General features: G+C 33.2%; 1 protein-coding gene across 1 annotated transcript; it reads left to right on the forward strand.

Annotated features, from left to right (window-relative positions):
* Window positions 1-8,975: 8,975 nt before the first annotated feature.
* LOC110941535 (protein SHI RELATED SEQUENCE 5) lies at window positions 8,976-10,988 on the forward strand. Its single transcript, XM_022183176.2, has 2 exons — window positions 8,976-9,865; window positions 10,389-10,988. Exons 1-2 carry the CDS (start codon window positions 9,253-9,255, stop codon window positions 10,751-10,753), a joined length of 978 nt encoding a protein of 325 aa, XP_022038868.1. The 5' UTR covers window positions 8,976-9,252; the 3' UTR covers window positions 10,754-10,988.
* Window positions 10,989-14,719: the final 3,731 nt, after the last annotated feature.

Raw genomic sequence — 14,719 nt, forward strand, 5'->3', positions numbered from 1 at the left:
ACTTTAGAGTTTAAATTAATTTTGTTTATATATATATATATATATATATATTGCATATTTAATTTGCTAAAATTAAAAAAAAATAAATTACTAGGTGGGGTTGGGCCATCACCCATTTCCTTTGTTCCATCCTTGGAGAGGCATCCTCCAAGGACTATGACGTGCCGCTGAGGTAGAGGGTTATCCTCCAATGACTACCCTCCCACCATACCGAGTAGCCTAAAGATTTATAGTTGTTTAGATTAATTGATGTTGATCACATCTTGAAGATCTAATAAATAGGTACAGGCCATATCTTCAACTTCTCACTATTAGAACCATCTCACTAGTCCATGACATTATAGTCTAGTGTCATTTTGAGGATGTCATAAGTCTTTAGGACTATTAGGTTATAAGTTCGATTCCCAAAAAGAGTTTTTCCTAGATTTATAGGGTTTCTCCTGAATTGGTGTATAAACATTATAGCCTAGTGGAGATAGATATGATCGGGTGGTTCCGTTGGTGGCACGATAATACTCCAATGGTCATCAATGATAAAAAAACCATCTCACTAAGTGTTCACTAGGGCTGTTCACGAGCCGAACCGAGCCGAGCTAAGGCAAAACTCGGGCTCGGCTTGATTATAAACCGAGCTGGCTCGGCTCGGCTCAGATTTGAAACCGAGCTGGAAATCTAAGCTCGGGCTCGGCTTGGTTTTAAACCGAGCTGGCTCGGCTCGGCTTGGTTTGGCTCGATTTTGAAAAAAAAAAATTAATACATGGCTCTCAAAATCCAGTAATCTAAAATATTATTCAATAATTCAAAAGAACATATCCAAAATAAGCTCAACCTAATACATTATATGCCAAAATCAAGTTTCACAACACAAAATACGTTCTTAATTTCAACTAAATACAATATAAGTTCATTAGCATGATAATCAAGCTTTAAATGTGGTATAGATATCAAATTACACTCCTGATCACATGTAAATAATTATCAGTTTTTGTGATATATTATAATGTATATAAAAATAATGTATATTAAAAGTAAAATAATCCGAGTTAAGTCGAGCCGAGCTGGTATGCGAGCCAAACTACGAGCCGATTCCGAGCTAGACTCACTTTCTAACTCGGCTTACTTTCAAACCGAGCCACATCGAACGAGCTTTTCTCGAGCTAAATCCGAGCAAGTTTCGACCCGCGAGCTTTTCGAACAGCCTTAGTGTTGATGGTGATCACCATTACATTTTCTCCCTAATATTGATGAGGATTACCTCTATCAAATCTACTTAGGTGTTGGATACTAAAATTGTAATTAATCTCCCAAACACCTCTTTCTTGCACCTATATGATATCACTTGGAATAAATGTATTTTTGAGCTCACGATCACCTATAATTTGATGTGATCATTCATTGGTTAACCAATGAATGTAGTATAACTTGCTACTAACTTTGGAGAGGCCTAAAGGTGTTTTTTTTTTTTTTTTTTTTTTTTTTTTTACAATTATGTATTTCTGTACTATAGTGTTGTTGTAAACGCATTATAAATTTGTGTTTAGCTGAATGACAAGTCATGTGTATATTGCCTAATTACGCTACATGGTGTGGGATAAAGCCGCTAGAAGCTTTATCACGCCACATAAGTGGAAGTTTTTATTGTTAACTTATATGGTGTGGAATAAACTCACTCTATCATTAATTTTATTTTAATTATAATTTTTAACTTAGTTCATTCTTTATAATTTATAATTAAAATTTAAAAAGAACAAAAATACAATAAAACATAACTATTAGACAAAATGACAGTGCACGTCCTTTAGGTTTAATCGAAAGTACAGTGCACGTCCTTAACGTTTAAAAGTTGCACTGCAAATCCTTTAACTTTATTTTCGTTGCATTGCAAGTCCTTTATGGCAAACGGTGTTAACTTTTACCGTTAAATACCCCACGTGCCTCTCACGTGAGGGGTAGATCTGTCCATTCATTGTCCTCCTTTAAAGTTTAAACCCCAATCTTCAACCAGTTCATCCCCTTCCTCTCTGTATTTTAACCCTAACACCTGTAAATACCATGGTTTCGCACCTGTACCGTAGTTGTTTTCGGGTACGCTTCAATCTGTTGATAATTGAGAAAAAAAAAGTTTCTTAATAACCAAAACAAAACTAAATTTTGCAGATTGTTGAAGCAGAGACAAAAAGAACATACTGCTGCAGCAAGAGCTTAAGTCAACTCCCTTTCATGAGCAGTGTTTTCTATTATCGGAACCACAAGCTCATCATAATAACCATGCCCTTGAATTCCTTTAATCATCTCCATATGAGTAATCTAAACAAACCAAACAAAAAGGCACAGAAACAACAACATGATTTGATAATCACCATTAACAAAATTACACAAGACAATAACACATACGTATCTTCTTCCACCATCCTTTCCTTTTGCACACCTATCATACAAACCCTAATTTCATCTTCTTCAAGTTTAACACTAGCAAAAGTCCAATTAACCCCTAATTTCTAACAATAATCACCAGGCAGATGTTTTTTTAAACAAATAGAGTGAGAGATACGTACCGGAGGGGGACATGATGATGAGTTGGTCGGATTTTGGGACGGAATCGTCATGGACCTTGGCGGTGATGCTTCCGCCGGTGCCGGAGACCCAACCGAGGGTGTAGAGAGGCGGCATAACTCGGTGATGAGTGACTTGGTTTGTTTGACCTGAGATCCTTCCAGGTATGCCTGAGATGTTACCGCCGTCGTGACGCCGTCCGCCGCCATGGTGTCCTCTGGTTGGTTGAAGATGGAGGTGATAAGAGAGGAAGGGGATGAACTGGTTGAAGACTGGGGTTTAAACTTTAAATAAAGGAGGACAATAAATGGACGGATCTACCCCTCACGTGGGGTATTTAACGGTAAAAATTAACACCGTTTGCCATAAAGGACTTGCAATGCAACGAAAATAAAGTTAAAGGATTTGCAGTGAAACTTTTAAACGTTAAGGACGTGCACTGTATTTTTGGTTAAACCTAAAGGACGTGCACTGTCATTTTGTCTAACTATTATTAGTCCAAGTTACTCTTAGTTACTTTATTTATAAACCCATTTTGAATGGCCCATATAACAGCCGATCTTAAAATGGGTATGTTTGGCATGAAGCTTTTAGGAGCTTTTAGGAGCTTTAAGCTTTAAGGTTTTAAGAAAAAGCTCATACTCAATAAAAAGCCTTGTTTGGTTGAAGAAGCTCGAAGCTTTTAGGTTAGGAGCTTGAAGCTTTTGGTTGAACGCTCCTACTAGTAGCGTTTAGAATGAGCTACAAGCTTTTAGGTAAAAAATGACTATTTTAACCTCTAAATAGAATGAACTTTTTAATGCACAAACTTTTAAATTTTTTAGTTATGTCCATTTTAGTCATTTTATACATTTTATTAAAAGTTCCAGCTACTCTGACAAACACCAAATATATCTAAAAAGCTACAGCTACTAGCTACTAGCTACTAGCTACTAGCTACTAGCTACCAGCTACAGCTAATAGCTATCAGCTTCCAGCCACCAGCTAGCAGCTTCCAGTCACCAGCTACCAGCTATTTTTGCCAAACACACCCGTAACCTACTTTAAAGCACCTATCCACAAACATCAACGGACAATAACCACTTGTGGGTAAACATATAAGGCTACAGGGTATGGTGATGGTCCTCCCTTGGAGGATGGTCCGCCACGTAAGCGACACGTAGGATGGGTATAAGGATGGGGCTAAGAGGATGGAGGTGTGGAAATGGATGGATAGACCTAAAATGTGTATGTATATATTGTATGTATAGGGGTGTGTGAGAGAGAGGGGGAATAATTTTTATCTTCTTGTGAAATGGGAGGATCGTCCCCAACGTCAAGCAGAGGACGCCGAGGACGAGGACGGAGGGGGGGCGGCGTGGAGGCAGTTCGTCACCGGTCCGGGACAGTGGAGGATGGTCCTCCATACCGTGTAGCCTAAGGAAATGGAGGCTGGTCGTGGCTCCGACCGGCCGTTCTTCTCCTCAATGAAGAAAAACAATGGTGATGATGATAGCAGGCAAAGGTGATGATGGTTGACGAAGGTGTTGGTGGTTGTGGGTCCCTCCTCTTCCCTTGTCGCACCTGTTATGGGCCTGGCGAACCACATTATCACGCCCCTCTTTGGCGCCCCTTGTGCGATGTTGAGAGCATTAAGGAGCTAAGTTGGATGAGGGCGCTAGCCCACACCATCCATCCTTAGATATATGCTAAATTTGTGTGTTAATTCTAAATTTTAGTAATTAGTCAAATTTATATTTTTATTTATTTCTCTAGTTATTCTTTTATATACTTTTATGCATATATATATATATATATATATATATGTGTGTTTAGATACATAATTTGGAATGATAAATGATCAATGTAAAAAGTAAAACAAAGAAGGATAGAATGAAAACTTAAAATACAAATATTAAACCTTCCGCTAAAAATATCGTTTATATCATATTAATTTGCAAGTTTTTTTATACATCATGTTGTATTTTATGATTAGAGTATTTTTTTAAATGTTTTTTTTGGGTTATTGGATTTTAATAATCCTAAGTTTCACCTATTAGTCGGTAATAATATCAACTTTAAAAATTATCTCCAACGATCCCAGCATGTAAGAATTTGGTCCCAATTGATTCTTTTTCTAACATAGGTTCACTTAAATCAATTAAGTAAGCTACACGTGCACTTGAATCTATTAAAGAGGCTAAATTCTTGTATGATTGAAAATGATCAATGGGGGGCCAAACTTTTACAGGTTAGGATTGTTGGAGGGAATTTTTAAAGTTAGGATTATTATCGTCTAATAGATGAAACTTAGAATTATTAAAATTCAATATCTTTTCTTTTACTTTAACCTAGTACTTTACAGTTTTTTGCAATTTAATATCACAAATTTTGTGTATTTACTGTAAATCCAAAACTTTTTATCTTTAACAATTTAACCGCACAACATTTTTACTTTCAACTTTAGTCATCTATATTTTTCTTTCTAAATTTTAAGAGTTAACACGATGCAACGTGCGTGTGCGATTCAACGTTTTTACGTTCGCTTTATGTTTTATTCTAAATTTTGCAAGTTAACGATGATTAAGATGGATGATGTGATGCCGGATGATGAAGATGGATGATGAACAACGATGATGAAGATGTTGAAGTATAGAAAGAGAAGATTAGTTTTAAATAGGTTTTTTTTTTTTAATGATGAAGCTGGTGACACGATGATGAAGATGTAGAAGCATAGGAAGAGAAGATTAGCTTTAAATAGGGTTTTTTTTAATGACGAAGCTGGTGACATTACTGATATGCGATATGCCCCTGAAGAAGACGGTCAAACAAAAGTTTGACTGATGACTTAGAGCAGGGTGTGATGATATGCGGGTACGAGGAGCCATAAAACAAAAACTGAAAGATAAGATGTAATTCTGCAAAAATGACCCAAACCACAATAGGGTAAATTTTAGGGGTGTCCAAAAGTGGATATCCGAAATTTTCGGACAGCCGATTTCACTATCTGAATCCCTATCCGAAATTTTGGATATTCGATCGGATAGTGAATCGGATATCTAAATATCCAATTTTTTAAGTTTTATTTTTTATTATTTTTTAATATTCGAAACCGGATATTTCGGATACCCGAATATATATTTTCGGATATATCAGATATTTCGGATATTTTTCCGATATTTTCGGGTACTTTGGATATTTTTGGATATCTGAAAAAAAATAAAAATTAAATTTTCGGATATTTCGGATATCCGAAAATTGAAATATCCAAAAATTTTTAAAATCACTATCTGAATTTCGATATCCGAAAGTTTGTATATCCGAATTTTTAGATAATTCGGATTCGGATATTTCAAATCGGATTTTCGGGTACGGATACTTTTGAGCACCCCTAGTAATTGTAGTTTACTCTTAAAGGGAAACAAAACTATAGTTTAAAAAACATTTTTAAGAAATATTCAGAAGTTTAATTTGAAAACAAAATGTCATACAAATAAAATGTAAAGGATACAGATAGTTTTGAACACCTCTAATTAATTGTAGTTTACTCTTAAAAGGATACAAAACTATAGTTTTAGAAAACGTTTTTAAGAAATATTCAGAAAGTTTAATTGAAAACAAAATTTCATACAAATAAAAGGTAAAAATTTACCCAAGTAAGATCTTAAATGTTTTTTTTTTAAACTTAACTTGGAAAGTCATTCTATAGAAACATAATTTTAATTTTAGAAGAAAATGACGATGTAATTTAAGAGCAGGGTTAAGACGAAAAATACGGAGTGTATATTTGAAAGTGTTTTATCATTTTAGTTTAATTTATACTAGTTTAGAACTCCGTGTTTTACACGGTTTACATAAATTTAATTTTATACAATAAACAATATAGTTATATCTTTAAAATATCCCGTGTATTGCACGAATTAAATAAATATTATGTAACCGATTAGCACATACTGTCGTCAAGATATATATTTAGATGATAAATTTGATGTACTATTTACTTATTGAAATTTTAATTTTTTATTAATTTATTAATAGGTTAGAAACATGCGTAGTACACGTAGCAGAACCAATGAAATATTAGATAATTATTAATAAGTGAAAAAATAAAAGAAATAATAAAAAAATTAGAGAGATCCATAAAGTTTGTGATTTAATATTATTTTCTTATTTTTGTATCCTATTAAATATTAAATAATAATAGTATTAAAAAATATATAACTAAATCTAATTAAAATGAGAATTAAAAATTATATATCTGCCTGGTTCTACAATAAAAAAAAAAGAAAACTTCTTCTATCTCCTATGGAGAAGGAGCGAATACAAATTACATATATTATTATTAATTCAAAGTTTGATAAAAAATTATTATCCTTATCTAAATTATATTTAATTAAACTATAAAAATTATTATCTTTATCTAAATTATATTTAATTAAACTATTGTTTAACAGGAAAAAGAAATTGAAAAATAAGATAAGAAGATTATTAATTCAAAGTTTAATAAAAAAGTTATTATCCATATCTTAATTATATTGTTAAATTATTGTTTAATAGGAAAAATAAAAAATAAGATAAGAAAACACTAGAGATTGACATGTGTCAAAAACAGATTTTCATTTATGAGTATAGAAAGATTTGTTATACGTAAACAATATTATTTTTAGTTTATTTCTTAACCTTTAATTTGTATAATTTATTATAATATACCTAATACAATTAGTGCAATTTTAAACATCTAAATACTTAATTTATATTTGTTATACGTAAACACTATTATTTTCGGTTTATTTATTAACCTTATTATTTTCAGTTTATTTATTAACCTTTAATTTGTATAATTTATTTTTATAAACTCTAAGGGTCTGTTTGGTATGAGGTAATAGAATGGATGAAAGAATGGAATGGACCAGGTAATGGAATGGACAACGGAATGAAATGGATCATTCCATTTCATTGTGATGTTTGGTTATTCATATATGAATAGAATAAATCATTACTTTGTACAATTTAATAAGCAAAAAAGATGAAGTAACGAAACACAATTGTATTAAAACCGACAAAATTTATTTTTCCCGAATAATAAAAATATAATTGCCTCAATAATAATAATAATAATAATAATAATAATAATAATAATAATAATAATAATAATAATAATAATAATATATTAATGATAAAAAAATAATAATAATTTTTTTGATATATATTAATATTAGTATGAATAATAATAATAATAATAATAATAATATATTTCTTTTCATTCCTTAAAGGAATGGAAAAAAAACACCCTCATACCAAGGAATGGAAATTGTTATATTTGGAAGGAGTTACATTCGTTTGAAATGCATCATTCCATTACCACATGATAAACAAACATGTTTCTTTTCATTCCATCAGAATGATCCATTCCATTCCAACTTCTATTACTTCGTACCAAACGCTACCTAATAACCTCTAATTTGTATAATTTGTTTTAATAAACCTAATACAATTAGTGCAATTTTAGACATCTAAATACTCCCATATAACTAGTAATTTATATGAAAAATTCGAATGAATTAGTCAAAATAATCAAAGTGTCACCTTTTTTTTTGGCTTGTACAAGTTATAACAGGAGCATCATCATAACATAAATGAAAAATCCTAACCTAGAATCTAACTGCTAATTATAAACTCACCTTTCAATTATATATACAAATTCAGTCTCTATAGTTCAGAATAATGTATTTATTATAATAAAGTTTTTATACATAAATTAAGACAAGAATAGATAATTTCTAAAAAACTGAAATTTTGATTCAGCACATTAAACATTGTGTATGGACCGTTCTAAAAAAAAAAAAAAAAAAAAAACCTTTGTGTATGGAATCCCACATTTGTGGCCTAGTGGTAGGACTCCGTAGGAGACTTAGGTTTTCCAATTGAGACTCAAGTTCAATTCCATTTGTGTCATATTGGGGTGGATATAGACAATGAAGTATTTAGACTAGGTCTTGTGTGATGTTGTCGGTTCGGGTTCCGAACCCAACCAGGTTTTCGTCCTACTGTGTGTTACGCTCTAGAGTTCTGCTCTTGTGGTGACATAACGACTGTTAAGTGGCAGCCGACAATATGGTTTTCCTGAGAACGCCCAGAAAAGCTAAAATTTGAAGCCATCGTAGGTCTGGTAAAAACAACATAGCCTGACCAAAATGAGGTAATATGAGATTTCCTGATTTAAAGACTCTGATAACCTTATACATGAGTTCATCGTTTAAAAGAAAACATTGGCTATGGAATCTTGTCTTTAGGTTAACCGGCCTATTGTATTAAAATAGAATATTAACAAACATCCTATTTTTTTTCTTAAAAGAGAAATCTTTCAACAATATCTAGCACAAGTAAATAAACAAATACATAAAATAAAATACAATTTCAAAAAGCGATAATAGAGTCTATAATTACACATCTCACATAACACGCTATATTTCATTCATACCCACAAACAAGTAGTAGGGAGAAAAAAAATAAAAGAAAAATCTACAAAAAGATTTAGATGTTAACCCCCCCAACCTAGATCTTTGAGTAGTTGACACAATCCGACCCCTACACTCTTCATTACCACATAAATTTACAACCTTTTTTTAATTTTAATTTATTTTTGTTTTATTATTTTTCTGCTATGGATTTGTGTTTGATCTTTGAAAATAGGTTTGCAAGCAGCTGGTGTGTACAAGAATGTCAGGTTTTTTCTCACTAGAACAACCCGGAATTGCAATTAGTAAAGTTCACAAAAACCACCATCAAAACCATCATCAAAACCATCAAGATCAAGAACATGATGGTAGTATAATAAGTCCATACAGTTTGTACCTATTCAAGAACGAAGAGATCTACGGCAAAGGTTTTGAATTATGGCAGCAGAATGATCAGAATTATGGTGGTAAAATATTAGGGATGAGGCAAGGTGGGTACGGTGGGATCACCGGTGGAAGTAGCGGCGGAATGAACTGTCAAGATTGTGGTAACCAAGCGAAAAAAGACTGTCAACATATGAGGTGTAGAACTTGCTGCAAAAGCCGTGGGCTTCAATGTCAAACCCACGTGAAAAGCACATGGGTACCGGCGGCTAAACGCCGGGAACGGCAGCAGCAGCTCATGTCTTTAGCTCAACATAATTCAGGCAACCAACAGTTGAGTTTGGTGATGAGAGCCACCGGTGGTGATAGTCAAGCCACTAAAAGATTGCGAGAAGATCACCATCATAACCGGGCTGTCGCCGTCGCCGGCAGCCGTGGTGGCGGTATGGGTGTCATCTTGCCTGCTTCACAACATCACAACACTTCTTCAGGTAAAGTTTTGTTGAAGAAGTAAACGAAATATTCGGTTCAATTATTGGGCTTTGTTTGGAAAGGAATTATTATTTTTTATTTACCAATCTTGATTTATGATTTGATGGGGATAATCTAATGATCTTTATGTGTGTATAGATATAGATTAGATTAGATTAGCTTCATGTTTCAAGACCAGTTTATGCTTTGAATTCTGGGCTAGTGTCTATATATTGTCATGTATCTATAAACCCTAACATCTATGTAGTATATGTGAAACATGAATGCACACAGTGAGTGTGTTTTAACTCTGTGTAGATGATAGATCATGCTACCCTCCATATTTGACCTACTTATGGATTAATAACTCTCTAAGTTTAGTAGCTTGTTTTGGTTGATTGCTAGTTCTTTTCTCTTTTGTTTTGATGTTATTTTCATCGTTCTAAAAAGATTGACCTATTTTTTTTTTAACGACAAATTTCTTTTTAATTCATGTAGTCTATGAGACGGACTTATTATGTTTTCTCTTATATTTATTTATAGGGTTAGAAGTGGGTAACTTTCCAGCGGAAGTGAGTTCTCCGGCGGTGTTCCGGTGCGTTAGAGTGAGTGCGATGGACGAGGAGGAGGTGCAATTGGCGTATCAGACGGCGGTGAGCATTGGTGGTCATGTTTTCAAGGGAATTCTATATGATCATGGTCCGGAGGGTCGATACAACCACCCTGGTGAAGGTAGTTCATCCGGTGGTGGACAGCTTAATCTTATAACTTCCGGCACGACGGCTACGGCGACTGAACCCACCGGTGTTAATCCGGGGGTTGGTTTTATTGATCCATCTTCAACATACCCTACTCCTTTTAGTGCATTCATGGCGGGTACGCAATTCTTCCCACCACCAAGATCTTGAAAAAAGAAGAAAAAACTCATGAAATCCTAATTATTGGTAAGAACTTTTGTTATTCTAACAAAAAAAAAAAAGGCATTAATAGTACATTTATCGAGGTTTTTAGTAGCTATTAATGTTTTTTAAGTTTTGAATACTCATTAAAATATGATCTGTTAAAGGTACAATGGAAGTGTATGGAAATTTAAGGAGTTTGGGATGTTTTATGAGATGTAATTTAATGTATTTTCTCTTGGAATTTTCAGTCGCTAATTAATTCTTTTTATCATTGTAAAAATTGGTTATAAATACGTATTTGTGTGTTTTAAAACGAACTACAAGATTCTTTAGTCATGTGAGAAAATTTATAAAAAACAATATTCCACAAAAACTATAAATTACAATAAAGTACAGTTTATTTTAATAACTAAAGATACTCCACACGAAATACAATTGCTTAGTTCTATTTTTATATTATGCTAGTTACATACTAAATATTCCAAAGAGCGGTTAGTTTGCTATGTAAAATCTGATAGAAAGCTTTGAAAATGTTATTACTTTTAAGTTACGTTTAAATTAACTTTATACCTTAATTTAATTAATAAGTATGTTCTTTTTGTTCTTCCAGTTTCTCTTTAGCAGTGATTCTTGTATTCTGCTACCTTTGTATGGTTGCATTGGGTGCCTTTGTGCTTGTTTAATAATATATAAATAGTTCCCAGACCGGATTTAAATTTGAGATGACTTTTTGATTGGTTTTTGAACTCGAGGTTGCTTTTACCCGGGTTGTTTGCCGGTTTCGAGGTTGCTAGGGCTCTCTTTTCTCTGCCCCAAGCATGTTTATTCATTCATATATTTTATTATTAATATTTATAGTACTGTATACATATGTTATGTCATATGTGTATCTTAGGTTTACCATGAAAAAGATTATTTAATATTCTGTTTTATGATTTATATTGTTTGTATACGGCACATGAGATTGTATATCTGTCTCATATAGAATATGAAGTAAATACCAAAACCTAGAAGATAATCAATTACAATATTGTTAATTGTTAAATAGTACAAGATAATGAAACCCTAGAACCTTTTGTGCTTACTTTTTCCAATATGTATGATTACCTTTTTAAGTGCATTACCATTATATTACTTTATTTTTTTTTATTTTTGTTTTGAAATCTATCCATAGTCTATAATCTCCATGCTTATCTTGTATTACCTTGTATAAGTGTACAAATGTATCAATGTATCCACATATACACACATGCATGCATGTATGGATGGATGTGTATGTCTAGGTTTCATTCAATTAGGGTCATAGACTCATATCCACATATATACACATCCATATGTATACATTCATGTATATGTATAAGTGCAAATCCCAAGGACTGTAAACAGAAGTCCAAACAGTAATTGGAAGAGAATAATTTTCTTTTCATGCAAAAAAGTGACTCGCCTCTTCTCACTTCCCAGAAGTATAAAAAAACTGGTTGCTTTGCACAAAATATGAAAATCAAACTCCAAAGACAGTGATTAAGATGATATCCTTAAAAGAACATGTAATTACATGGCGATCTCATTAAACTATAATAAAATGATGTTTAACCATAAGAGCGGCTGTTGGGTTGTGATTTATTATGTATGGTGTTTTATTTAATTGATGGTTTGTAAATGCATGTGATGAGTTAACTTTCGTACATTTAAACATACATTTATTGAACCAAAGACTTGATGTGCATAAATTATTTGTCCTTGATTAGTTTTCGTGTTGCGTTTATATGAACTGTAAAATAACAACTATTTGCAGGAATTTTTAAAAGTATTAGAACATGTTTGTTATACCTTCAAGTCATAAACTTTGCCGGTAAAAAGATAGAATTAATTAGTTAAGTACCATTTGGTGTATTAAACATACATTTATTGAACCAAAGACTTAATGTGCCAGTAAAAAGATAGAATTAATTAGTTATACATAAGCTGTACTTTCAAATAAGCTTTTAATTAGAACTAGGCATTGGCCATACGTAAAACACCTTGAATTTTTTTCATCGTACACCCTTGTCCCCCGAAAACATCATAATAAGAGGACTCTTTTTGAAAATATTTTACTCCTAAATACCAAATTAACCCGATTCTTGTGTTTTTTTACTGTGAAACGTGGAAATATAAATGATTTGATAGCTTGAAAGGGTTTACGACCAAGAAAAATCGTGGGAGGGAGTACATTTAACACAATCTTAGCGGCTGTTTGTCAACTTCTGAATGGTTAAGTGCTGAACCAGTAAGAGGTCTGAACCAGTAAGATGTCTGAATCATTAAGAGCCAGTATAATGCTTAACCGTTCAAAGACAAATGTTTGACCAATTCAGATTAGAGGTCTTAACCATTCAGACTCAGTATAATCCTTAACCATTCAGAGGCAAATGTCTGAACCATTTAGACATCTGTTCGCGAAACAAACATCTGAACCATTAGGTACTGAAATAGTAAGAGGTCTGAATCATTAAAAATTAAGAGATAAATAAATGGCCCCTTAAACTTATTCATTATATATGTACGCTAATCATGTTATAGTGACTTGTATCTCGTACGATATAAAATAATACATAGTTTGGCCGGTTTGACACATAAAAGGTCAACACTTTATAATAGAGCTATTAATTAGTAGGTGATGGTGCAGTCTAGAAAACCCTACACATACTAAATAAAGGTGAAGTTACAAAAAGATGCCCTTTAATAGGGTACTAGATTTGTGGAGTATGTGTAAGAACACTAGGATTAACAAGGTTACCTGAGTTGATGAAAGTTCTGATTCAAAACCAGTACCTCTTTGATTAGGACACTACACTCTTTCAGGATAAACATACTTTCTGGTGCTATCTTCTTTTCTATTCCTCTATGTGTTTTGTGTGCGTTTTGGACTGGCTTTGACAGCAACACGAATTTAGGAAGCGCAATTGTTTTTGTTTCTGATATCGAACTTTTTTCGGTTGAAAAGCTGGTCTTTTAGATGCATATATTATATCAGACCATTGGGTATGGGGAGGATAGTCTCCAAAGGACTACCCGCCACGTAGGCGCCACGTAATCACGGGAGGAGGATAGTCTCTTTGGTGACTACCCAAGGGTGTGGGGACTACCCCACTTCAATAAAAAATAATATATATTCAAGGAGAGAGAGAGAGAAGCAATGAAAGGAGCCCACCACCAGCCTCGTCTCCATCGTCCATATTCGGACGGAAGTACCAGTGTCCCCCTAAGGGGAGTGGTGTTTGACGGAGCTGGGGGGGGGGGGGGGGGCGGCCCTGTGCCGATCCCCATACCCATTCGTCTCACAAGCATGTTTGTGAGTTCTCCTCTTGTTGACTGCCTAAATGTACTAATTCAACAGTCTTGTATTATGGATGGGTCATAAACACCTTTTCAAGCATAATTCATCAAGATTTGATTGAACCCTTAAACAAAATTATTCTATGTCTTAATTCAGTTCATAAACTCGTTAACATTTAAAAACTTGTGGGGCAATTGAGGTCGTTATCATCTATAAATCTTACATTAGACCATGTGTAGTGGTTGACCTGGCAATAGGTCACATGTATAAGACACATTAAACCTATTTACTGAAATGTACACTATGTGATTTTTACTTTTTTAAGAAAATAAATAAAATTAGAATGTTAGAATCCATCAATTTTTCTTCTAGGCACATAAAACCGTGTTATAGACATGAGATATGAATTAGTTAAATGAGTTGTATTTATTTTTAATACTTGTGATATTCGCATCGTGACGTGAGCGGGTGTTTATATAAAAGTGGTATATTTTTCGCCGTTTTATACACTGATTCAAGTTTTAATGTTTATAAAAACACGATAAAACACCATCACACTATACTTCACGTTGGGAAAGTGCACCCATCGTTTGTGTAATATAGTGATAATAAGATATCGAGGTCGTTCAAGGATACAACGACTTTTACTACTG

Source organism: Helianthus annuus, chromosome 5 (genome assembly GCF_002127325.2).
Source record: "Helianthus annuus cultivar XRQ/B chromosome 5, HanXRQr2.0-SUNRISE, whole genome shotgun sequence".
In the NCBI taxonomy this organism is placed as follows: Eukaryota; Viridiplantae; Streptophyta; class Magnoliopsida; order Asterales; family Asteraceae; genus Helianthus; species Helianthus annuus.